At 43.8% G+C, this 25,030-nt stretch overlaps 1 protein-coding gene across 3 annotated transcripts; it reads right to left on the bottom strand.

Moving 5' to 3' along the window:
• Positions 1-10,730: 10,730 nt before the first annotated feature.
• On the bottom strand, positions 10,731-24,053 carry LOC110532807 (G-protein coupled receptor 61). 3 transcript variants are annotated; one of them, XM_021616952.2, is made up of 4 exons: positions 23,501-24,053; positions 13,906-14,036; positions 13,127-13,773; positions 10,731-12,836 (listed from the first exon to the last, which is right to left on the bottom strand). In XM_021616952.2, exons 3-4 carry the CDS (start codon positions 13,194-13,196, stop codon positions 11,329-11,331), a joined length of 1,578 nt encoding a protein of 525 aa, XP_021472627.2. In that variant the 5' UTR covers positions 13,197-13,773; positions 13,906-14,036; positions 23,501-24,053; the 3' UTR covers positions 10,731-11,328. The 3 variants fall into 3 exon arrangements, with proteins under 3 accessions (XP_021472627.2, XP_021472628.2, XP_036844829.1); XM_021616953.2 differs by having other exon boundaries at positions 13,127-13,641; XM_036988934.1 differs by having other exon boundaries at positions 13,127-14,036.
• Positions 24,054-25,030: the final 977 nt, after the last annotated feature.

The following is a 25,030-nucleotide window of genomic DNA, read 5'->3' as shown; positions in this document are numbered from 1 at the left end:
CTCGTCCTCTCGTCCTCTTGCTCCTCCTACCCGCTCCCTCTGAGCTGTCATTGGTGACAGGTTGCCATGGAAACAGTGGGTGGATATGCGCAAATAAGTCAAAAATTAAGTGAGGAAGCCCATGTTGACTGGATTCACCCCAGCCAGTGAGGACTAGATTCACCCCAACCAGTGAGGACTGGATTCACCCCAACCAGTGAGGACTGGATTCACCCCAACCAGTGAGGACTGGATTCACCCCAGTCAGTGAGGACTGGATTCACCCCAACCAGTGAGGACTGGATTCACCCCAACCAGTGAGGACTGGATTCACCCCAGTCAGTGAGGACTGGATTCACCCAACCAGTGAGGACTGGATTCAGCCCAGCCAGTGAGGACTGGATTCACCCCAGTCAGTGTGGACTTGATTCACCCCAACCATTGAGGACTGGATTCACCCCAACCAGTGAGGACTGGATTCACCCCAGTCAGTGAGGACTGGATTCACCCCAGTCAGTGTGGACTGGATTCACCCCAGTCAGTGAGGACTGGATTCACCCCAGTCAGTGAGGACTGGATTCACCCCAGTCAGTGAGGACTAGATTCACCCCAGTCAGTGGGGACTGGATTCACCCCAGCCAGTGAGGACTGGATTCACCCCAGCCAGTGAGGACTAGATTCACCCCAGCCAGTGAGGACTAGATTCACCCCAGCCAGTGAGGACTAGATTCACCCCAGCCAGTGAGGACTAGATTCACCCCAGTCAGTGAGGACTAGATTCACCCCAGTCAGTGAGGACTGGATTCACCTCAGCCAGTGAGGACTGGATTCACCCAACCAGTGAGGTAAACTCAGCCTACAGTACAAGATACAACATTGTCCTACTAGTATGCCCATACAGAGAAAGACAGTTAGCGGTCAGTTATATACAGAGAAAGACAGTTAGCGGTCAGTTGTATACAGAGTAAGACAGTCAGAGGTCAGTTATATACAGAGAAAGACAGTCAGAGGTCAGTTATATACAGAGTAAGACAGTCAGAGGTTTGAAGAAATCCACTGTGGGAGCAATTATTAGGAAATGGAAGACATACAAGACCACTGATAATCTCCCTCGATCTGGGGCTCCACGCAAGATCTCACTCCGTGGGGTCAAAATGATCACAAGAACGGTGAGCAAAAATCCCAGAACCACACGGGGGGACCTAGTGAATGACCTGCAGAGAGCTGGGACCAAAGTAACAAAGCCTACCATCAGTAACACACTACGCCACCAGGGACTCAAATCCTGCTTAAGCCAGTACATGTCCAGGCCCATCTGAAGTTAGCTAGAGAGCATTTGGATGATCCAGAAGAAGATTGGGAGAATGTCATATGGTCAGATGAAACCAAAATATAACTTTTTGGTAAAAACAAACTCGTCGTGTTTGGAGGACAAAGAATGCTGAGTTGCATCCAAAGAACACCATACCTACTGTGAAGCATGGGGGTGGAAACATCATGCTTTGGGGCTGTTTTTCTGCAAAGGGACCAGGACGACTGATCCGTGTAAAGGAAAGGGCATTGAAAATGAAACGTGGCTGGGTCTTTCAGCATGACAATGATCCCAAACACACCACCCGGGCAACGAAGGAGGGGCTTCGTAAGAATCATTTCAAGGTCCTGGAGTGGCCTAGCCAGTCTCCAGATCTCAACCCCATAGGAAATCTTTGGAGGGAGTTGAAAGTCCATGTTGCCCAGGAACAACCCCAAAACATCACTGCTCTAGAGGAGATCGGCATGGAGGAATGGGCCAAAATACCAGCAACAGTTTGTGAAAACCTTGTGAGGACTTACAGAAAATGTTTGACCTCTGTCATTGCCAACAAAGGGTATATAACAAAGTATTGAGATAAACTTTTGTTATTGACCAAATACTTATTTTCCACCATAATTTGCAAATAAATTAATTAAAAATCCTACAATGTGATTTTCTGGATTTTTATTTTTCATTTTGTCTGTCATAGTTGAAGTGTACCTATGATGAAAATTACAGGCCTCTCTCATCTTTTTAAGTGGGAGAACTTGCACAATTGGTGGCTGACTAAATACTTTTTTGCCCCACTGTATATACAGAGTAAGACACTCAGAGGTCAGGTAAATGTGCCTCCTCCATCCTAGAACTTGAAAGGGAACCTTCTGCAGATGGTGACCTTGTTTGGACCTTGGGTCTCACAAGCAACTACAATAGGAAACATTTGTATTGCTTGCAAATACTTACCTGGAAACCAGGTATAAGCCATACTGACATCATTCCTTTCCTGATAACCAGGTATCAGCCATACTGACATCATTCCTTACCTGGGAACCAGGTATAAGCCATACTGACATCATTCCTTACCTGGGAACCAGGTATCAGCCATACTGACATCATTCTTGCCATACTGACATCATTCCTTTCCTGATAACCAGGTATCAGCCATACTGACATCATTCCTTACCTGATAACCAGGTATAAGCCATACTGACATCATTCCTTTCCTGATAACCAGGTATCAGCCATACTGACATAATTCTTGCCATACTGACATCATTCCTTACATGGAAACCAGGTATAAGCCATACTGACATCATTCCTTTCCTGATAACCAGGTATCAGCCATACTGACATCATTCCTTTCCTGACAACCAGGTATCAGCCATACTGACATCATTCCTTACCTGGGAACCAGGTATCAGCCATACTGACATAATTCTTGCCATACTGACATCATTCCTTTCCTGACAACCAGGTATCAGCCATACTCACATCATTCCTTACCTGATTACCAGGTATAAGCCATACTGACATCATTCCTTACCTGATAACCAGGTATAAGCCATACTGACATCATTCCTTTCCTGACAACCAGGTATCAGCCATACTCACATCATTCCTTTCCTGATAACCAGGTATCAGCCATACTCACATCATTCCTTTCCTGATAACCAGGTATCAGCCATTCTCACATCATTCCTTTCCTGATAACCAGGTATCAGCCATACTCACATCATTCCTTTCCTGATAACCAGGTATCAGCCATTCTCACATCATTCCTTTCCTGATAACCAGGTATCAGCCATACTGACATCATTCCTTACCTGACAACCAGGTATCAGCAATACTGACATAATTCCTTACCTGACAACCAGGTATCAGCAATACTGACATAATTCCTTACCTGATAACCAGGTATAATGGTACTATGCCTCCTTCTATTCAACAGACTCCTACATGGAGACAGAAGTCACTTCACAGCTTTTTGATCCCACTGCAGTTGAAAGGTCAGAGAGCGTTTGAACTGCTGCACCAACCTTCAGGAGGCTCTCTCCCTCCCTCCCTCCCTCCCTCCCTCCCTCCCTCCCTCTCTCTCTCTCTCTCTCTCTCTCCCTCCCTCCCTCCCTCCCTCCCTCCCTCCCTCCCTCTCTCTCTCTCTCTCTCTCTCTCTCTCTCTCTCTCTCTCTCTCTCTCTCCCTCCCTCCCTTCCTCTCTCTCCCTCCCTCCCTCCCTCCCTCTCTCCCTCCCTCCCTCCCTCCCTCCCTCCCTCCCTCCCTCCAGCCCAACATTAAAGCACTGAGTCACTCGTTGATAAAGGATCCATCCATAATTTGAAAGGAACACAAAACGGCAGCCGCCCAACTTGGTTTGCTATGAAGCTGACGATCAAAAACAGCTGTACATGTCACAGATTGGCCCTTTTATTAAGCTGCAGCACAAGAGAGAGAGAGAAACTAGACAGGGAAAAAGGGAGAGAGGAAGTAATCAATTGACTGATAGAGGGAGAGGAGAACTACACCTAAGAGATACAACCGCTGTATGTTGACAGGACCAAATGGTTAAGGTCAGTGAGGCTGGAGGTTATAGGTTCATAGAGGTAGAAAGAGGGTTCTAGATAGATATAACCAGTTTTTTAGCACGGACAATGCCATTGAGGGCTTCCACCATTTAAAGTAGTCAACGGGGTGGGGATTCCTATAGGTTCCGAGCGAGCGATCAGCCATTGGTCAGAGTTTGGGCTGTGACGGTCATGGAATTTTGGATGACGGCTATTGGTCAGCCAAATGACTGCGGTCACCGTTATAATTTGTTATAATTTGAATAGCAAAAATAGAGATTTTTTAAATATTTTTTTTCCATGTCCATTTGGGGAGGAGGGGGGGGATACTAAGCTAACACAATGGAATTGTTTTAAGATGGTCATACCATGGATCATTTAGGTAATTTATTTGGAATTTTAGGACCCCTTTACATGTTAAAATATTGAATTTATATTGAATATAGGCCATAGAAATGCTTTGATTAACACATTCATAAATGGCAAAAGAGAGAGTCACTTTTTAAAATTAGAAGTAGAAAGGTTTTGAAGTATTTGTCCTCTGATGCAGAGGGGTTGGGTAAAAAAAAAGATGACTATATATTGTTTTCACCTTTATTTATCTAGGCAAGTCAGTTTAAGAACAAATTCTTATTTACAATGACGGCCTACCCGGGCCAAACCCTAACCCAGATGACGCTGGGTCAATTGAGCGCCACCACCTTGGGACTCCCAATAACAGACGGTTGTGATACAACCTGGAATCAAACCAGGGCACTGAGATGCAGTGCCTTAGACCGCTGCGCCACTCGGGAGCCTCCAAAAAGATGGGGTCGACAGATATGCTTCTAGATCAACTTTGCAGTATTTGTGTGTGTGTTATTTCTTCCATTATTAGCCCAGAATATTTTTTGTGCTTCAAGTTCCTCGGCGTACACATCACTGACGATCTGAAGTGGTCCATCCTCATAGACAGTGTGGTGAAGAAGGCGTAACAGAGCCTCTTCAACCTCAGGAGGCTGAAGAAATGTGTCTTGTCCACTAAAACCCCCACAAACTTTTACAAATGTACAATTGAGAATATCCTGTCGGGCTGTATCACGCCTGGTACGGCAACTGCACTGCCCTCAACAACAGGGCTCTCCAGAGGGTGGTGCGGTTTGCCCAATGCATCACCGGGGTCAAACTACCTGCCCTCCAGGACACCTACCGCACCCGATGTCACAGGAAGGCCAAAAAGATCATCAAGAACATCAACCACCCAAGCTACGGCTTCTTTACCCCGCTATCATCCAGAAGGCGAGTTCAGTACAGGTGCATCAAAGCGGGGACTGAGAGACTGAAAAACAAATTCTATCTCGAGGCCATCAGACTGTTAAATAGCCATCACTAGGCGGCTTCCACCCAGTCACGCAACCCTGCACCTTAGAGGCTTGTTCCCTATATACATCGACTTGGAGTCACTGGCCACTTTAATAATGTTTAAGTAATGTTTAAATAATGTTTAAATACTGCTTTTGTAACGATGTGCGCTGAGAGTCGGGAAGCAAGTACAGGCAGTGAGTGTTTTAATAAAATAAACAAAACAATAAACAAAACAATAAACAAAACAATAAACACGAAACACAAACAACGCACCGACATGAAAACAGAGTCAATAACACCTGAGGAAAGAACCAAGGGGAGTGACAGATATAGGGAAGACAATCAAGGAGGTGATGGAGTTCAGGTGAGTGTCATGAGACAGAGTCAATAACAGTTGAGGAAAGAACCAAGGGGAGTGACAGATATATCCACAGAATTTTTCTGCCTCATGATGCCATCTATTTTGTGAAGTGCACCAGTCCCTCCTGCAGCAAATCACCCCCACAACACGATGCTGCCACCCCCATGCTTCACGGTTGGGATGGTGTTCTTCGGCTTCCAAGCCTCCCCCTTTTTCCTCCAAACAAAACAATGGTCATTACAATGGTTTTAGAGCAGTGGCTTCTTCCTTGCTGAGCGGCCTTTCAGGTTATGTTGATATAGGACCCGTTTTACTGTGGATATAGATACTTTGTACCTGTTTCCTCCAGTATCTTCACAAGGTCCTTTGCTGTTGTTCTGGGATAGATATGCAATTTTCACACCAAGGTACGCTCATCTCTAGGAGACAGAACCTGTCTCCTTCCTGAGCGATATGACGGCTGCGTGGTCCCATGGTGTTTATACTTGCCTACTATTGTTTGTACAGATGAACGTGGTACCTTCAGGCGTTTGGAAATTGCTGCCTAGGATGAACCAGACTTGTGGTGGTCTACAATTTTGGCTGATTTCTTTTGATTTTCCCATGATGTCAAGCAAAGAGGCACTGAGTTTGAAGATAGGCCTTGAAATACATCCACAGGTACACCTCCAATTGACTAAAATTATGTCAATTAGCCTATCAGAAGCTTCTAAAGCCATAACATCATTTCTGGAATTTTCCAAGCTGTTTAAAGGCACAGTCAACTTAGTGTATGTAAACTTCTGACCCACTGGAATTGTGATACAGTGAATTAGTGAATCTGTCTGTAAACAATTGTTGGAAGAATTACTTGTGTCATGCACAAAGTAGATGTCCTAACCGACTTGCTAAAACTATAGTTTATTAACAAGAAATGTGTGTAGTGGTTGAAATTCGAGTTTTAATGACTCCAACATAAGTGTATGTAAACTTCTGACTTCAAGTGTATGTACAGTACCAGTCAAAGGTTTGGACACACCTACTCATTCCAGGGTTTTTCTTTATTTTTACTCTACATTGTAAAATAATAGTGAAGACATCAAAGCTATGACATTTATTTAACTAGGCAAGTAGATTTGTACCTTGAACTTGCAACTTTCCGGTTACTTGTCCAATACTCTAACCACTAGGCTACCCTGCCACCCCGAATCATGTAGTATTCAAAAAAGTGCTAAACAAATCAAAATATATTTTATATTTGAGATTCTTCAAAGTAGCGACAAACGTTACAGCCTTGATGACAGCTTTGCACACTCTTGGCATTCTCTCAACCAGCTTCATGAGGAATGCTTTTCCAAAAGTCTTGAAGGAGATCCCACATATGCTGAGCACTTGTTGGCTGCTTTTCCTTCACTCTGCGGTCCAACTCATCCCAAGCCATCTCAATTGGGTTGAGGTCAGGTGGTTGTGGAGGCCAGGTCATCTGATGAAGCACTCTATCACTCCCCTTCTTGGTCAAATAGCCCTTACACAGCCTGGAGGTGTGTTGGGTCATTGTCCTGTTGAGAAACAAATGATAGTCCCACTAAGTGCAAACCAGATGGGATGGCATATCGCTGCAGAATGCTGTGGTAGCCATGCTGGTTAAGTGTGCCTTGAATTCTAAATAAATCACTGACAGTGTCACCAGCTAAGCACCCCCACACCTCCTCCTCCATGCTTCAAGGTGGGAACCATACATGCAGAGATCATCCGTTCACCTACTCCGCGTCTCACAAAGACACAACGGTTGGAACCTAAGAGGACAGATTTCCACCGGTCTAATGTCCATTGCTCATGTTTCTTGGCCCAAGCAAGTCTTCTTCTTATTGGTGTCCTTTAGTAGTGGTTTCTTTGCAGCAATTCGATCATGAAGGCCTGATTCACGCAGTCTCCTCTGAACAGTAGATGTTGAGATGCTTCTGTTACTTGAACTCTGTGAAGCATTTATTTGGGCTGCGATTTCTGAGGCTGGTAACTCTAATGAACTTATCCTTTGCAGCAGAGGTAACTCTGGGTCTTCCTTTCCTGTGGCGGTCCTCGTAAGAGCCAGTTTCATCATAGCGCTTAATGGTTTTTGCGACTGCACTTGAAGAAATGTTCAAAGTTCTTGACATTTTACGCATTGACTGACCTTTATGTCTTAAAGTAGTGATGGACTGTCATTTCTCTTTGCTTATTTGAGCTGTTCATGCCATAATATGGACTTGGTCTTTAACCAAATAGGGCTATCTTCTTTATACCACCCCTACCTCATCACATCACAACTGATTGCCTAAAATGCTTTAAGAAGGAAAGACATTCCACAAATTCACTTTTAACAAGGCAGACCTGTTAATTGAAATGCATTCCGGGTGACTACCTCATGAAGCTGGTTGAGAGAATGCCAAAAGTGTGCAAAGATGTCATCGGACAGCTGTTGAAGTCGCTTAGAATCAGGGGCAATAGGGACAGATTCTAAATATTAGGTGTCCCTGCCAAATACAACCCTATTCCCTGTATAGTGCACTACTTTTGACCAGAGCCCTATGAGGCATATCCGAGCACCAATTGCCAGCCTCCACCAATGTCCCTTGTGTTTACAGGTAAACGCTGGCGAGTGCCAGACAGTACAGGCTAAGTGTTCTGTGGTGTTTACCCAGAAACAACCACAGCTTGTTGTGGCTACACAACACAGGTGATAGACAGACAGGTGTGATGAATGATGCTGACACATGGCACATGGCACGCTTTGCCATCTTTTCTCCTCATAAACTGCATTTTTTCTCCTTCTCTCTCTGTCTCTCTGTCTCTCTCTCTGTCTCTCCCTTTCTCTCTCTTTCTCTCTCTCTGTCTCTCTCTCTCTGTCTCTCTGTCTCTCTCTCTCTGTCTCTCTCCCTCTCTGTCTCTCTGTCTCTGTCTCTCTCGCTCTCTCTCTCTGTCTCTCTCTCTCTCTGTCGCTGTCTCTCTATGTCTGTCTCTCTCTGTCTGTCTCTCTGTCTCTCTCTCTCATTGCTGATCTTGTGTAATGACGTCAGTGCTGACTGTTGTTTTTAAGTTCGGCTGTTTCAATTTCTAGCATTTGTTTCACATAAAATAAATATGGGATGGTGAGATGACTCACAAATTAGTCAAAATGTGATTAAGAAGTGGTCTCTGTGTGATATGACAGGTACATGCTAAAATAAATACACCAAATAATAACCTCATTCAGTGTGGAGTCAAATAATAACCTCATGTATTCAGTGTCGAGTCAAATAATAACCTCATTCAGTGTGGAGTCAAATAATAACCTCATTCAGTGTGGAGCCAAATAATGACCTCATTCAGTGTGGAGTAAAATAATAACCCCATTCAGTGTGGAGTCAAATAATGACCTCATTCAGTGTGTAGTCAAATAATGACCTCATTCAGTGTGTAGTCAAATAATAACCTAATTCAGTGTGTAGTCAAATAATAACCTCATTCAGTGTGGAGTCAAATAATAACCCCCTTCAGTGTATAGTCAAATAATAACCCCATTCAGTGTGGAGTCAAATAATAACCTCATTCAGTGTGGAGTCAAATAATAACATCATGTATTCAGTGTGTAGTCAAATAATAACCCCATTCAGTGTGGAGTCAAATAATAACCTCATTCAGTGTGGAGCCAAATAATAACATCATGTATTCAGTGTGGAGTCAAATAATAACCTCATTCAGTGTGGAGTCAAATAATAACATCATGTATTCAGTGTGGAGTCAAATAATAACCTCATTCAGTGTGGAGTCAAATAATAACATCATGTATTCAGTGTGGAGTCAAATAATAACCCCATTCAGGGTGGGTCAAATAATAACCTCATTCAGTGTGTAGTCAGATAATAACCTCATTCAGTGTGGAGTCAAATAATAACCTCATTCAGGGTGGAGTCAAATAAATAACCTCATTCAGTGTGGAGTCAAATAATAACCTCATTCAGTGTGGAGTCAAATAATAACCTCATTCAGTGTGGAGTCAAATAATAACATAATGTATTCAGTGTGGAGTCAAATAATAACCTCATTCAGTGTGGAGTCAAATAATAACATCATGTATTCAGTGTGGAGTCAAATAATAACCTCATTCAGGGTGGGTCAAATAATAACCTCATTCAGTGTGTAGTCAAATAATAACCTCATTCAGTGTGTAGTCAAATAATAACCTCATCCGGGGTGGAGTCAAATAAATAACCTCATTCAGTGTGGAGTCAAATAATAACCTCATTCGGGGTGGAGTCAAATAAATAACCTCATTCAATGTGGAGTCAAATAATAACCTCATTCAGTGTGGAGTCAAATAATAACCTCATGTATTCAGTGTGGAGTCAAATAATAACATCATGTATTCAGTGTGGAGTCAAATAATAACCTCATTCAGTGTGGAGTCAAATAATAACATCATGTATTCAGTGTGGAGTCAAATAATAACCTCATTCAGTGTGGAGTCAAATAATAACATCATGTATTCAGTGTGGAGTCAAATAAATAACCTCATTCAGTGTGGAGTCAAATAATAACCTCATTCAGTGTGGAGCCAAATAATAACATCATGTATTCAGTGTGGAGTCAAATAAATAACCTAGTGGATATGCTCATGTATATGTATATGTATATGTATATGTATATGCTCATGTATATGTATATGTATATGCTAGCTATAAATACCATTGGCAAGGATCAGTTGTAAAATGATCCTGTTAACACGTTGGCTACATCCCAAATTACTCTCTATTCCCTACATAATGCACTACTTTTGACAAGGGCACATAGTGTTTCAGACTGAGTGCAATCAGAAATGGCTCTGAATTATTTTATTTTTTTAATCTCCTACCCGATAAAAACATCTAAATCTGCATTCATTTCTTGGTTGAATTATGGGACTGGAACGGGGGATCAGCACTATCCTGTTCTCTGCTGTGATCAGTGTGTTGATCTGGTTATTAACAATTTGCCTGCTACTGTATGTACTGTATATGCCTATAGGATTGTCATTTTACATTTGTCTAACTGATTGTTTTAGGGTATTCTTTCAGACTTTGACAAAAATGATTTGTGCGATCGACACCAAAACAAAGATTGCTAATATGTGAGATGTTCTCCCACTCTTTCCCAGACCAAAATAGTAATTCAGTACCAAAAAATACATTGATTGACTGAAGGACACAGTGGAGGTAGACTGGCAGTAAATATATTTAATGTAAGGAGTTTTGGTCTTGATAGAAAATGGGTAGCAATGTCATCATACCAGGGTTAGGGTAAATTACAATTCCAGTCAGTCAATTCAGGAACTAAACCTCATAGAAAAGCATGGAGGATTGATTGGATTTAAAATGTCTGTTTATTCCTGGAGTTTACTGAATTTAAATGGAATCCTCCAACCCTGTATCATACCTCCTAACCTTCCCGTAAAGGAACCCTGATTCTAGTGACAGAAGAATGAACATAGAGATTTAGACTGATAATAACAACATGATATCTTCAAAAGAAGATAGCAACTCTGTACATTAGAGTTGTAGTAGTAACTACTTGCCATGTACACGTCATGTTCCATAATCACACTGTAGCAAATGTGGACACAACACCATCAAGTCCAGCATCAGATGGAATACTCAGACATACTAAAGAACATTGGCATCTATCTGCCGTTTCCACCATAGGACTCTACACCGGTGCTTGTTCTACAGACTAAGACTTTAGTGTTTCCACCTCTGAGGCCTGCCCCCTCCCCCAAAAAAAGGCCTACTGTACACATGAGTGGCCGGTGTCAGCTACAGCTCAGGCGCTGTCCAGCAATGTTCTGTGTACCCTGCAGCAGTTGTCTGCTAGGTTGATGTCATTGTTCAGATTCAGATGCTGCTGCTCCAAGAACTCAGAGGTCTCCTCGATAATCTGTCCAGGGATGTGGAAGTCAACAGGCGTGTGTTCCTGGACCAGCGTGTTCTCCTGACAAGGTCCATCTTGAAGAGGGCCCCTCTCCCCCGCCTCCTCCAGCTCCTCTGGCCTGCTAGCCCTGCTGTGTGCCTGAGATTCGCAGGGCTCCAGATTGCACCCTGTCCCCTGGAGGAACTGGAGGAAGTTCTCCTCGATGGAGGCCTCTCGGCTGGCCAGCTGATCCCCGTTGCCCGGCCCCGCCCGCTTAAAGATACAGGCCAGGCTTCGGCCCAGCTCCGTGCGGATCTGCCGGTTCAGACAGCCGTAGAATAAGGGGTTAGAGGTGAAGCAGAAGTAACCGATCCAGGTCACGACTTCCTCCATCTGGTCCGAAGCCAGGGAGGCCGGGGGGGTGGAGACCAGGGCGGCATACAGGTGAAAGGAGAAGTAAGGCAGCCAGCAGCATAGGAACTGGCCTCCAACCGCCACCAGGACTGCCGCAGCTTTACCCCCGTTGAAGGTCCTCTGACTGGGGGTGCGGAGTGGAGGACATGGGCCCCCAGGGCCACCTCCGGGGCCTCCCAGGCTGGCAGCCATGGTGGATTGGCTGCTGAGGGACTCAGAGCGGTGAGGGCGGGGCCCAGGTGTGTCCATCCCGGTAGGTAAGGGGCCATGCTGCATGGCTGCCACCCTGGCTACTTTAAACATGTTACAGTACACAACAAGGATGATCAGCACTGGACACAGGAAGTAGACAAAGGTGAAGAAGAGCATGAATATTAACCGTGTGGTCCCTCCTCCTCCGGTCCAGTGTAGGGAGCAACGTCTCTGGCTTGGATGACTCGGGATCATGGGATCCTCTAGTCCCCCTCCGAGTTCGACCCCTACCCCCTGGCTCCCCTGGAAGACCCAGCCCAGGAGTGGCATTGCTGACGTTACAATAGCTTTGATCCAGATCCCGACCAACACCGTCACAACCACCCCCACGGTCATCTTGACCTCATGGCGCATGGGGTGGACAATATAATAGTACCTCTCCACGTTGATGGCAGAGATAGATAAGATGGCGGCACTGACCAGACCCACGCTAAGACAGAGGTAGCTCCGGCACAGTGCCTCGTCGTGCGCCAAAACCCGGTCCGGCAGCATGCCCAGAGGCATCAGGACCAGAGCCGCCAGCAGGTCAACCAGACACAGGTGGAACACGAAGGCGAACTTCCTCAGCTGCGGCGTCTTGGTGATGACAGCCATGACGGCTAGGTTGCCTACGACCGCTAAGAGGTCCATGAGAAGCATCACACACAGGGCCAGGGACTGGGCCAGGGGGGCTCTGCTGGCGCCGGTGTCCACGGGAAGACTCACTTTAGAGGCATTGGGGTGCAGCGAGGCTGGGAAGGCTGGGAGCCAGGGACCTAAATGAAATAATGAATGCATTGTATTACACACATTTAAAATACATATAGAGTTGCCTATAAATACATACAAAATTATCAAAGCTCATGAACACATTAAAGTCCAAAGTATTGTCTTTAACCAAGTTAAGTTAAGTTAAAGTCAGTACTCAGGCAGCAAAATTAGGGTAACTGTCCCAAAACTCATGGGTTTTCCAGAAATCCTGGTTTGAGGATTCCAGTTTTCCTGATTATTAATCTTCTAAAAGATAGAAAGTTACCAGAATTTTACAACCTTAGTTGGTACCGACCTGGAAGTCCGGAGAGAGAGGACTGGGAAGAGTTCCAGGGGGAAGTGGAGCTGTCAACAGGAGGCTCCATGAGAGGATGAGAGAGAAGGAAGGAGTGAGACCAGGGAGACTCACAGGCCCATCACCCATCCTCCCCTGCTTTGGGCTGGTTGCTGAGGAACAGGGGGAATGGAGGGGTTTGGGGGGTGGGTTGGGGCTGAGGAACCGGGGGACCGGGGGGATTTGGGGGGTGGGTTGGGATGAGGAACCAGGGGACTGGGAGTGTTTGGGGGGTGGGTTGGGGCTAAGGAACCCGGGACTGGTGGGTTTGGGGGGTGGGCTAGGGATGAGGAACAGAGGCTCAGGTGGCGGGGGTACTGTCTATCAGGGCAGGTAGAGCTGGACAGGTCATGGACAGGTCACCCTGGACAGGTGGAGGTCTGGCAAAATCCCACTATCATTCTAGAGATGAAGTCTGGTCGTGCACCTGGTAACCAGACTAGATGGTGGAAGTCTGGACTGTGGATGATATAGGCCTCTGGAGTGGTAGGAGAAGGGATGGAATGGGTCTCTGGAGTGGTAGGAGAAGGGATGGAATGGACCTCTGGAGTGGTAGGAGAAGGGATGGAATGGGTCTCTGGAGTGGTAGGAGAAGGGATGGGATGGACCTCTGGAGTGGTAGGAGACGGGATGGGATGGACCTCTGTAGTGGTAGGAGAAGGGATGGAATGGACCTCTGGAGTGGTAGGAGAAGGGATGGAATGGGTCTCTGGAGTGGTAGGAGAAGGGATGGGATGGACCTCTGGAGTGGTAGGAGAAGGCCTCACTCGATGACGATCCAGGTGAAGGTACAACACTTTATCTTTCTCCTCCCACAGAATGATGCATTCTTAATGATGTTGAGAGGTTTCTGGTTGGAGGGGGTTGGACTCTGAAACAAAAGAGAAGAAACATTACTGGTAAAAAAAAAATAAAGAAATAGGCGTTTTAAATGCAGACATTAAAAAACACAGCTGTTATCAACTGCGAGGTAAAGCCTTTGTTGAAATCCACTATGTCTGCATCTGCACGAAGAAAGAGCTTCACTACAATAAAAGTTTTGAATGTGATTCACTTCACTGTTCTGACCTACTTCAGATAATGTAATTTAAACATTACAAAGCTACGAATCAACATCAACAGCCTTCTAAGAAATCAAAGAGAAGGATTCTCCTACGAAGCAGGGGCAAAATACAACTTCCTCCTTTTCTGTTTGTACTTATAAAATGTAGAACAACGCTCAAATTCAAACACTTGAATTTAAAAACTTAAAAACTCACATTTTAACACTCGTTGTGTTATTGTAGATCGTGTATAACATATAGACATATAGACATGTTATTATGACTGTCACTGTAGTAATCCTCATCTGGGGCAGCGGTTCATTTCACCCCTGTGTTTATAATTAGGCCACAGTCCTCATGTACAGTCACATATATACAGCCATTTCTTAATTTGTCCCATAATGTGACATCTGCGTTTTCCAGAGCTTGTTTTTCCAGAACAGCCAGCCCTGCCGGGGAGAAGCTAAAGACACGGAGGATGCAGTCCACCATATGTCTTCAGAGACAGAAAATACATAGTGTTAAGAGAATGTGTCAGCTGTGGTCATATAACTGAATTCATCATTTACAGTAATGTGAAATTAAGCAGAAATTATTAATGGTATCTGTAAAAGTATGAAATATAGAGAGATTACTGAGTCACTGCAGGGACAGGAGCATCTATCCATGGGAGTTTTGTGGATTCAAACTAGGCTATTTGGAAATGTCAGGCCACACTATCTAGTATCACAGAATCAGTAAGCAAATGTTTATGTACTATAAATACGAACTGTGTCATTCTGGGTTATTAAAGCTAATACTATTAAAGTGGGCCAAGGAGTAGTGAAACATGAAACATGGTGTTGTAATGCTAGTCTAGGAGGAGTAGCTGTAATGAAACATGGTGTTGTAATGCTAGTCTAGGGGGAGTAGCTGTAATGAAACATGGTGTTGTAATGATAGTCTAAGGGGGAGTAGCTGTAATGAAACATGGTGTTGTAATGCTAGTCTAGGGAGGAGTAACTGTAATGAAACATGGTGTTGTAATGCTAGTCTAGGGGGAGTAGCTGTAATGAAACATGGTGTTGTAATGCTAGTCTAGGAGGAGTAGCTGTAATGAAACATGGTGTTGTAATGATAGTCTAAGGGGAGTAGCTGTAATGAAACATGGTGTTGTAATGATAGTCTAGGAGGAGTAGCTGTAATGAAACATGGTGTTGTAATGCTAGTCTAGGGAGGAGTAGCTGTAATGAAACATGGTGTTGTAATGCTAGTCTAGGAGGAGTAGCTGTAATGAAACATGGTGTTGTAATCCTAATCTAGGAGGAGTAGCTGTAATGAAACATGGTGTTGTAATGCTAGTCTAGGAGGAGTAGCTGTAATGAAACATGGTGTTGTAATGCTAGTCTAGGGAGGAGTAGCTGTAATGAAACATGGTGTTGTAATGCTAGTCTAGGAGGAGTAGCTGTAATGAAACATGGTGTTGTAATGATAGTCTAAGGGGAGTAGCTGTAATGAAACATGGTGTTGTAATGATAGTCTAGGAGGAGTAGCTGTAATGAAACATGGTGTTGTAATGCTAGTCTAGGGAGGAGTAGCTGTAATGAAACATGGTGTTGTAATGCTAGTCTAGGAGGAGTAGCTGTAATGAAACATGGTGTTGTAATGCTAATCTAGGAGGAGTAGCTGTAATGAAACATGGTGTTGTAATGCTAGTCAAGGAGGAGTAGCTGTAATGAAACATGGTGTTGTAATGATAGTCTAGGAGGAGTAGCTGTAATGAAACATGGTGTTGTAATGATAGTCTAAGGGGAGTAGCTGTAATGAAACATGGTGTTGTAATGATAGTCTAGGAGGAGTAGCTGTAATGAAACATGGTGTTGTAATGATAGTCTAGGAGGAGTAGCTGTAATGAAACATGGTGTTGTAATGATAGTCTAGGAGGAGTAGCTGTAATGAAACATGGTGTTGTAATGATAGTCTAAGGGGAGTAGCTGTAATGAAACATGGTGTTGTAATGCTAGTCTAGGGAGGAGTAGCTGTAATGAAACATGGTGTTGTAATGCTAGTCTAGGAGGAGTAGCTGTAATGAAACATGGTGTTGTAATGATAGTCTAAGGGGAGTAGCTGTAATGAAACATGATGTTGTAATGCTAGTCTAGGAGGAGTAGCTGTAATGAAACATGGTGTTGTAATGCTAGTCTAGGAGGAGTAGCTGTAATGAAACATGGTGTTGTAATGCTAGTCTAGGAGGAGTAGCTGTAATGAAACATGGTGTTGTAATGCTAGTCTAGGAGGAGTAGCTGTAATGAAACATGGTGTTGTAATGCTAGTCTAGGAGGAGTAGCTGTAATGAAACATGGTGTTGTAATACTAGTCTATGAGGAGTAGCTGTAATGAAACATGGTGTTGTAATGCTAGTCAAGGGGGAGTAGCTGTAATGAAACATGGTGTTGTAATGCTAGTCTAAGAGGAGTAGCTGTAATGAAACATGGTGTTGTAATGCTAGTCTAGGGAGGAGTAGCTGTAATGAAACATGGTGTTGTAATGCTAGTCTAGGGAGGAGTAGCTGTAATGAAACATGGTGTTGTAATGCTAGTCTAGGGAGGAGTAGCTGTAATGAAACATGGTGTTGTAATGCTAGTCTAGGGGGAGTAGCTGTAATGAAACATGGTGTTGTAATGCTAGTCTAGGAGGAGTAGCTGTAATGAAACATGGTGTTGTAATGCTAGTCTAGGAGGAGTAGCTGTAATGAAACATGGTGTTGTAATGCTAGTCTAGGGAGGAGTAGCTGTAATGAAACATGGTGTTGTAATGCTAGTCTAGGGGGAGTAGCTGTAATGAAACATGGTGTTGTAATGCTAGTCAAGGGGGAGTAGCTGTAATGAAACATGGTGTTGTAATGCTAGTCTAGGGGGAGTAGCTGTAATGAAACATGGTGTTGTAATGATAGTCTAAGGGGAGTAGCTGTAATGAAACATGGTGTTGTAATGCTAGTCTAGGAGGTGTAGCTGTAATGAAACATGGTGTTGTAATGCTAGTCTAGGAGGAGTAGCTGTAATGAAACATGGTGTTGTAATGCTAGTCTAGGAGGTGTAGCTGTAATGAAACATGGTGTTGTAATGCTAGTCTAGGAGGAGTAGCTGTAATGAAACATGGTGTTGTAATGCTAGTCTAGGAGGAGTAGCTGTAATGAAACATGGTGTTGTAATGATAGTCTAAGGGGAGTAGCTGTAATGAAACATGGTGTTGTAATGCTAGTCTAGGGGGAGTAGCTGTAATGAAACATGGTGTTGTAATGATAGTCTAGGAGGTGTAGCTGTAATGAAACATGGTGTTGTAATGCTAGTCTAGGGGGAGTAGCTGTAATGAAACATGGTGTTGTAATGCTAGTCTAGGGGGAGTAGCTGTAATGAAACATGGTGTTGTAATGCTAGTCTAGGGAGGAGTAGCTGTAATGAAACATGGTGTTGTAATGATAGTCTAGGAGGAGTAGCTGTAATGAAACATGGTGTTGTAATGCTAGTCTAGGAGGAGTAGCTGTAATGAAACATGGTGTTGTAATGATAGTCTAGGAGGAGTAGCTGTAATGAAACATGGTGTTGTAATGATAGTCTAGGAGGAGTAGCTGTAATGAAACATGGTGTTGTAATGATAGTCTAAGGGGAGTAGCTGTAATGAAACATGGTGTTGTAATGCTAGTCTAGGAGGAGTAGTGTTATGAAAGCCCTTTCTTTCTCTCCAGCCCTCTGAGGGTGTATCTGTGTTCCTATGTGTGTGTGCATGTGTGTGTGTGTGTGTGTGTGTGTGTGTGTGTGTGTGTGTGTGTGTGTGTGTGTGTGTGTGTGTGTGTGTGTGTGTGTGTGTGTGTGTGTGTGTGTGTGTGTGTGTGTGCAAAACCGTGAGGCCTGTTCTGATGTTTACTGTCAACCCCACTCACACCATCACACACACTGTCACAGTGATGGAACACACACAGCATCACGAGAAAGAAAACAACCAACCGCACAGGCTGTTGCTACTTGTTCACACCTGCATGTGCAATTCTTCCATGTCGCAAGTTGTGACGAACAAAAACTTTGTTTCACTCATACAGCTGATTCTTTGCCAGCTCGTCACCAATGGCCGCCACGCATTCACATCACGGACGAATCACTGACTGCGGATGTATCTCAATTGTCATAGGGCTCTTGTCGAAAGTAGTACCTATACAGGGAACATGGTGCCATTTTGGTACACTATCTGACTTTTTGCTCCAGGGGTCTTTGTGTCAGTATAACTTTCCACCGGATAATTTTGAAAACAATTAACGTGGTCTTTCTTAGCTGTGATGTCTTACTGTCGTCCAATGGATACGCAACCCCTCAGAGACACTATCCTATCAGCACAACCTATCAGCACAACCTATCAGCATAACCTATCAGCACAACCTATCAGCATAACCCATCAGCACAACCTATCAGCATAACCTATCAGCATAACCTATCAGCATCAATAGGTTTACAGCCTGTAAAAAACACAGGCTTCCTCAGAAAACGACACTATACGCTCTTATATATATATTTTTTTTAAATGTAAAAGTGCTTTCTTGATCCTTAAAGGGTTCTTCGGCTGTCCCGATAGGACAGGGATCATCGACTAAATTCAGCCGCGGGAAGATTTCTTCTTGAGTGGATGGTCAGGGGGCTGGAACATAATTACAAATAATTTGTAGACTGTAAAATTGATCGAAGGCCAATCCAGATATGACATTTGATTAAAACATAACAATTGCAAACCTTGCTTACATTTGTATACAATCACATACACTGAGTGTACAAAACATTGAGTTGCACCTCCCCCATTTGCCCTCAGAACAGTCTCAATTTGTCAGGGCATGGACTCTACAAGGTGTCTAAAGCGTTTCACAGGGATGCTGGCCCACGTTGACTCCAATGCTTCCCACAGTTGTGTCAAGTTGGTTGGATGTCCTCTGGGTGGTGGACCATTCTTGATGCACAAGGGAAACTGTTGAGCGTGAAAAACCCAGCAGCGTTGCAGTTCTTGACACAAACCGGTGCCTCTGGCACCTACTACCAAACCCCGTTCAACGACACTTAAATCTTTTGTCTTGCCCATTCACCCTCTGAATGGCACACATACACAATCCATGTCTCAATTGTCTCAAGGCTTAAAAATCATTATTTTACCTGTCTCCTCCCCTTAATCTACACTGAATGAAGTGAATTTAACACGTGAAATCAAGAAGGGATCATGGCTTCTCCTGGTTTCATCTGGTCAGTCTGGTCAGTCTATGTTATAGAAAGAGAGTATATTGTATACTCAGTTTCACCTGGTCAGTCTATGTTATAGAAAGAGAGTGTATTGTACACTCAGTTTCACCTGGTCAGTCTATGTTATAGAAAGAGAGTGTATTGTACACTCAGTTTCACCTGGTCAGTTTATGTTATAGAAAGAGAGTGTATTGTACACTCAGTTTCACCTGGTCAGTCTATGTTATAGAAAGAGAGTGTATTGTACACTCAGTTTCACCTGGTCAGTCTATGTTATAGAAAGAGAGTGTATTGTACACTCAGTTTCACCTGGTCAGTTTATGTTATAGAAAGAGAGTGTATTGTACACTCAGTTTCACCTGGTCAGTTTATGTTATAGAAAGAGAGTGTATTGTACACTCAGTTTCACCTGGTCAGTCTATGTTATAGAAAGAGAGTGTTTTGTACCCTCAGTTTCACGTGGTCAGTCTATGTCATAGAAAGAGAGTGTATTGTACACTCAGTTTCTATCTCTCTATTATGTGTGGGAATACATTGGAACAGGTCTCCTAAATTGAAATCACTTGGAGCTGATTTGCTGGTGTTTTTACAATCTTTTATGTCCAATACACACACACGCACACACACACACACAAATGTTATTCAGAAAACTTGGCGGGCCAAATAGAATCACCCTTGGGCAAAAATGTCGGACCGCCAGTTGGAGAACCCTGCTTTAGGAGAACCCTTTAAGGAACCCTTTTAGGTTCCAGGTAGAACCCTTTTGAGTTCCATGTAAATACCCTTTTCACAGTGTTCTACATGGAACCCAAAATAGTTCTACCTAGTTTAAAAAAAAAAAAGTTAAATAAAAAAATGTAACAAAATAAATAAATAAAAAGGGTTCTACCTGGAACCAAAAAGGGTTCTACCTGGAACCAAAAAGGGTTCTACCTGGAACCAAAAAGGGTTCTCCTACAGCAGGGGTTTGTCCTGTGACCCCATTTTGATATAAAAAAAAATTGTGACCCCACCATGTGAAAAAAAGTTTTTTTTGGACTGATTTGTAATAATATTTCAATCTGAAGGAAGTATGGTTCGAAATGCATCAGCACCACGTCTCAGTGCAAGAGGCATCAATTACAGTCCCTGGTTTGAATACAGGCTGTATCACATCCGGCCGTGATTGGGAGTCCCATAGGGTGGAGCACAATTGGCCCAATCCTTGTTTCTAAAAGTCTTCACACTACTGAATTTAAAATGGTTAAAATTGTGATTGTGTGTCACTGGCCTAAAACACAACATCCCATAATGTCAAAGTGGAATTATGTTTTTTGGTTGTCGTTTTACAAATAAATTACAAATAAAAGCTGAAATGTCTTGAGTCAATAAGTATTCAACTCCTTTGTTATTGCAAGTCTAAATAAGTCATAATAAATTGCATAGACTCACTCTGTGTGCCATTACAGTGTTTAACATGATTTTTGAATGACTACCTCATCTCTGTACACTACACATACAATTATCTGTAAGGTCCCTCAGTCGAAGCAGTGAATTTCAAAAAGATTCAAACACAAAGACAAGGGAGGTTTTTCAATGCCTTGTGCCTATTGGTAGATGGGTGAAAATGGGTAAAAAATAAAATAAAAAGCAGACATTGAATATCCCTTTGAGCGTAATGAAGTTATTAATTACACTTTGGATGGTGTACCAATACACCCAGTCACTACAAAGATACAGGCCTCCTTCCTAACTCAGTTGCCGGAGAGGAAGGAAACCGCTCAGGGATTTCATCATGAGGCCAGTGGTGACTTTAAAACAGTTTATGGAGTTGAATGGCTTTGATAGGAGAAAACTGAGGATGGATCAACCACATTGTAGTCACTCCAGACACATACTGACCTAACTGACAGAGTGAAAACTAGGAAGCCTAAAACATATTTCAAAACATGCATCTTGTTTGAATCAAGACACTAAAGTAAAGTGCAAAAATAGTGCAAAACGTGGCTAATCTAATACAACACGTTATATATTATATACTGTATATCCTACACGTTATATACATTATATATTTTCAAGCATAGAATTCTGAAAATAACGATTGAAAAATGTTGCAAAATCCAGGTGTCTAAAGCTCTTAAAGACTTAACCAGAAAGACTCACAGCTGTGACTGTTGCCAAAGGGTGATACTAACATGTATTGACTCAGGGAGTTGAATACTTATCTAATCAAGATATGTTAGTGTTTTATTTTTCATAAAACATTTTACAAATCCACGTTGACATTACAGAGTATTTTGTGTCGATCAAACAAAAAGACAATTGAATCCATTTTAGTCCCACTCTGCAACACAACAAACATGAATACTTGTTGAAAGCATTGACAATATAATTAGCAATTAGCAATATAATTTAGTAATATATGTTTTTTTTCTCTATACTTGCTTGTATTTTTACAGAACAGAATCTCCCATTTTTTTTTTATTATAATTTTTTTTGTTACCCCTTTTTTCTCCCCAATTCCGTGGTATCCAATTGTTGTAGTAGCTACTATCTTGTCTCATCGCTACAACTCCCCTACGGGCTCGGGAGAGACGAAGGTTGAAAGTCATGCGTCCTCCGATACACAACCCAACCAAGCCGCACTGCTTCTTAACACAGAGCGCCTCCAACCCGGAAGTCAGCCGCACCAATGTGTCGGAGGCTACACCATGCACCTGGCAACCTTGGTTAGCGGACACTGCGCCCGGCCCGCCACAGGAGTCGCTGGTGCACGATGAGACAAGGACATCCCTACCGACCAAGCCCTCCCTAACCCGGAGGACGCTAGGCCAGTTGTGCGTCGCCCCACAGACTTCCCGGTTGCGGCCGGTTACGACAGAGCCTGGGTGCGAACCCAGGGACTCTGATGGCACAGCTGGCGCTGCAGTACAGCGCCCTTAACCACTGCGCCACCCGGGAGGCTGAATCTCACATTTTTAATAAGATCAGGAGTACTGTAAAATTAAAAGTTAAAATAGTCTTGAAACACTACCTCACTGTCCCAGCAAGGAGCTCCAAGCATTCATGTGAAAGAAATAAGAATTTGCCTTCAGGCCATGGCTAATTGAGAACCATATGACCCTCCCATCGCATGACTATCTGTGTGTTTACTGCTAGAAGGAGAACTAAACAATAGTTGTTTATTGTTTTAGCAACAGCTCAGCTTGTTTGTCCATTGAGAGAGGTCTAAAAGTAAACTCTAGATGGTTTCACCATCCCAATGTAAATGTTTTTTTTTTTACCTTTATTTAACTAGGCAAGTCAGTTAAGAACAAATTCTTATTTTACAATGGCAGTCTACCCCGGCCAAACTCTCCCCTAACTCAGACGACGCTGGGCCATTAAACATTTATTAAAAAATGTAACCAGGCAAGTCAGTTAAAGAACAAATTATTATTTACAATCACAGGCTACCGTGGAACAGTGGGGTTAACTGCCTTGTTCAGGGGGAGAACGACAGATTTTTACCTCGTCGGCTCGGGATTCAATCCAGCAACCTTTCAGTTACTGACCCAATGCTCTAACCACTAGACTACCTGCCACCCCAAAAGGAGTAGAGGTTTGAAAACCAAATGAGAACCATAGGTAGAATGTAGAGATGAATGTTAAAGTTGGATGCCCATAACATATTTATCTACCCTACTGTATAGATATGTAAACGGTCCCTCAGCTAGCCAGCTAGAACTGCCCTGTCCAGCACCTTTACACCCCCCATGTCAACCTTCTCTCTCTGATCACACCTGACTCCTAATACAATATGTCCCACTCCAATTGTCTTCTTTTTGAACTTCTCCTGACCCCCTGCTCTCTCAGTGACTCCTCTGCCATGCACAGACAGATTCTAGCATTCAGTGGATATGTTGTTTGTCACGAGAGGAGAGGTAAGTAGCCTAGCGCTCAAGCACTGGTAAGTATAAATGTCGTCATGACCTATAGTCACGTTGTGATACAGACTCTACAGACTTAGTAGTGTGCAGACTTGTAAAAAAATAAAAAGCAGAGCGGTGAGAACAACATACCTTTAATAGTTAGTGTGGAGACGGGCTGCTCCTTCCTCTCCAGGTTCACTGTCTGCTTGGATGAGGGAAGTGGACCGATTTGGCTGGATCTCTCCCTCACACAAACACTCACTCACAGACTACAGCGCGTCAGAGAGAGAGGGAGAGATAGAGAGAGAGAGAGAGTAAGAGAGAGAGAGAGAGAGAGAGAGAGAGAGAGAGAGAGAGAGAGAGAGAGAGAGAAAGAAACAGACGTTCCTGTGTCTCTTCCTCACCTGGCTCTTTGATCTCATCTTTCCCTGCCTGACCCACCCACCCCCACAACACACACACACACTCCACTCCCCTCAGTTCTTGTCTTGTTCAGGTGTCCACGGCAGAGCAACAGCAGAATGGAAGAAAAAGCGAGAGCAGGACAGTGTGCTCCTCTCCTCTTGTTCTCCTGCTTTTGGTGCACAATGCAAACACACTTGCGCTCCACACACACACACACACACACACCACACCACGCACACACACACACACACACACACACACACACACCACACCACGCACACACACACACACACACACACACACACACACACACACACACACACACACACACACACACACACACACACACACACACACACACACACACACACACTCCACACCACACCACGCACACACACACACCACACCACACCACGCACACACACACACACACACACACCACGCACACACCACGCACACACACACACACACACACACTCCACACATACACACACACACACACACACATGCGCTCACTCCGGCATGCGTTCAGGGCTCAGGGTAACTGCAGAGCAGTGAGGCTGTGAGGGGTAGGGAGGCAGGCAGCACCCAGCCTCGGTGCTTCTCCGCTGGGTCTTAGTGCTCACATCCTGTTCTGGCTGGATGGATGACTGGCTCCTTCTAGATGTTTCCCTATCTCTCTCTATCTGCCTGAATGTCCAAAACAAACTCCTAGCCCCTAGCCCCTACCCACTACCCACCGGGCACAGACGTCAATTCAACATCTATTCCACACCAGTGTGTTCCCAGTGGGTAAGCTCTTGCGTATATCTGAAAGGATGGGTGATTGATGATAGGACGCAATATGGTCCAAATTCCACCCAGCCTATCAAAAGGCAAGGTTAATTAGTTTCCATATGGCTTCAACCTATCATTGAACCCTGTTTATACCTGGTGCTAACATGCACCTTTTGTCTTGATCTTGTCCACATTCTAATTATGCCCACATTTTCAGACAGGCGTAGAAGATTGAAATACACATTGTGATCAGATTGTGATCAGATCCTTCTGACCACCTCGGGATGTGGTCAGGCACGCATTGTGTCTGGTCATCAATCACCTGTAAACACATCTGGATGGTCAAACCATAGACTTACGGCTTCAGTAGTTGTCTTAAAGTAAATAAATTCACATGATTTTTGAAAGAATGTCTGTCACGTAATTTGACCAGCTGATCTGGTCACAATGCGGACACAGAATGAAGGATTTAGAGACATTTTAATACAACGTGAAGAT

The sequence above is a fragment of the Oncorhynchus mykiss genome, chromosome 9 (genome assembly GCF_013265735.2).
Source record: "Oncorhynchus mykiss isolate Arlee chromosome 9, USDA_OmykA_1.1, whole genome shotgun sequence".
NCBI classification, from domain to species: Eukaryota; Metazoa; Chordata; class Actinopteri; order Salmoniformes; family Salmonidae; genus Oncorhynchus; species Oncorhynchus mykiss.
Note: the sequence above shows the minus strand (reverse complement) of the source record. Positions and strands in the feature narration are given on the sequence as shown.

Excerpts from the sequence above, each read along its gene's own strand:
- LOC110532807 (XM_036988934.1), bottom strand. The coding sequence starts at position 13,196 with ATGGAGCCTCCTGTTGACAGCTCCACTTCCCCCTGGAACTCTTCCCAG. Across the intron at positions 12,837-13,126 it reads CTCTCTCTCCGGACTTCCAG|GTCCCTGGCTCCCAGCCTTC; the intron begins GTCGGTACCAAC and ends TATTTCATTTAG.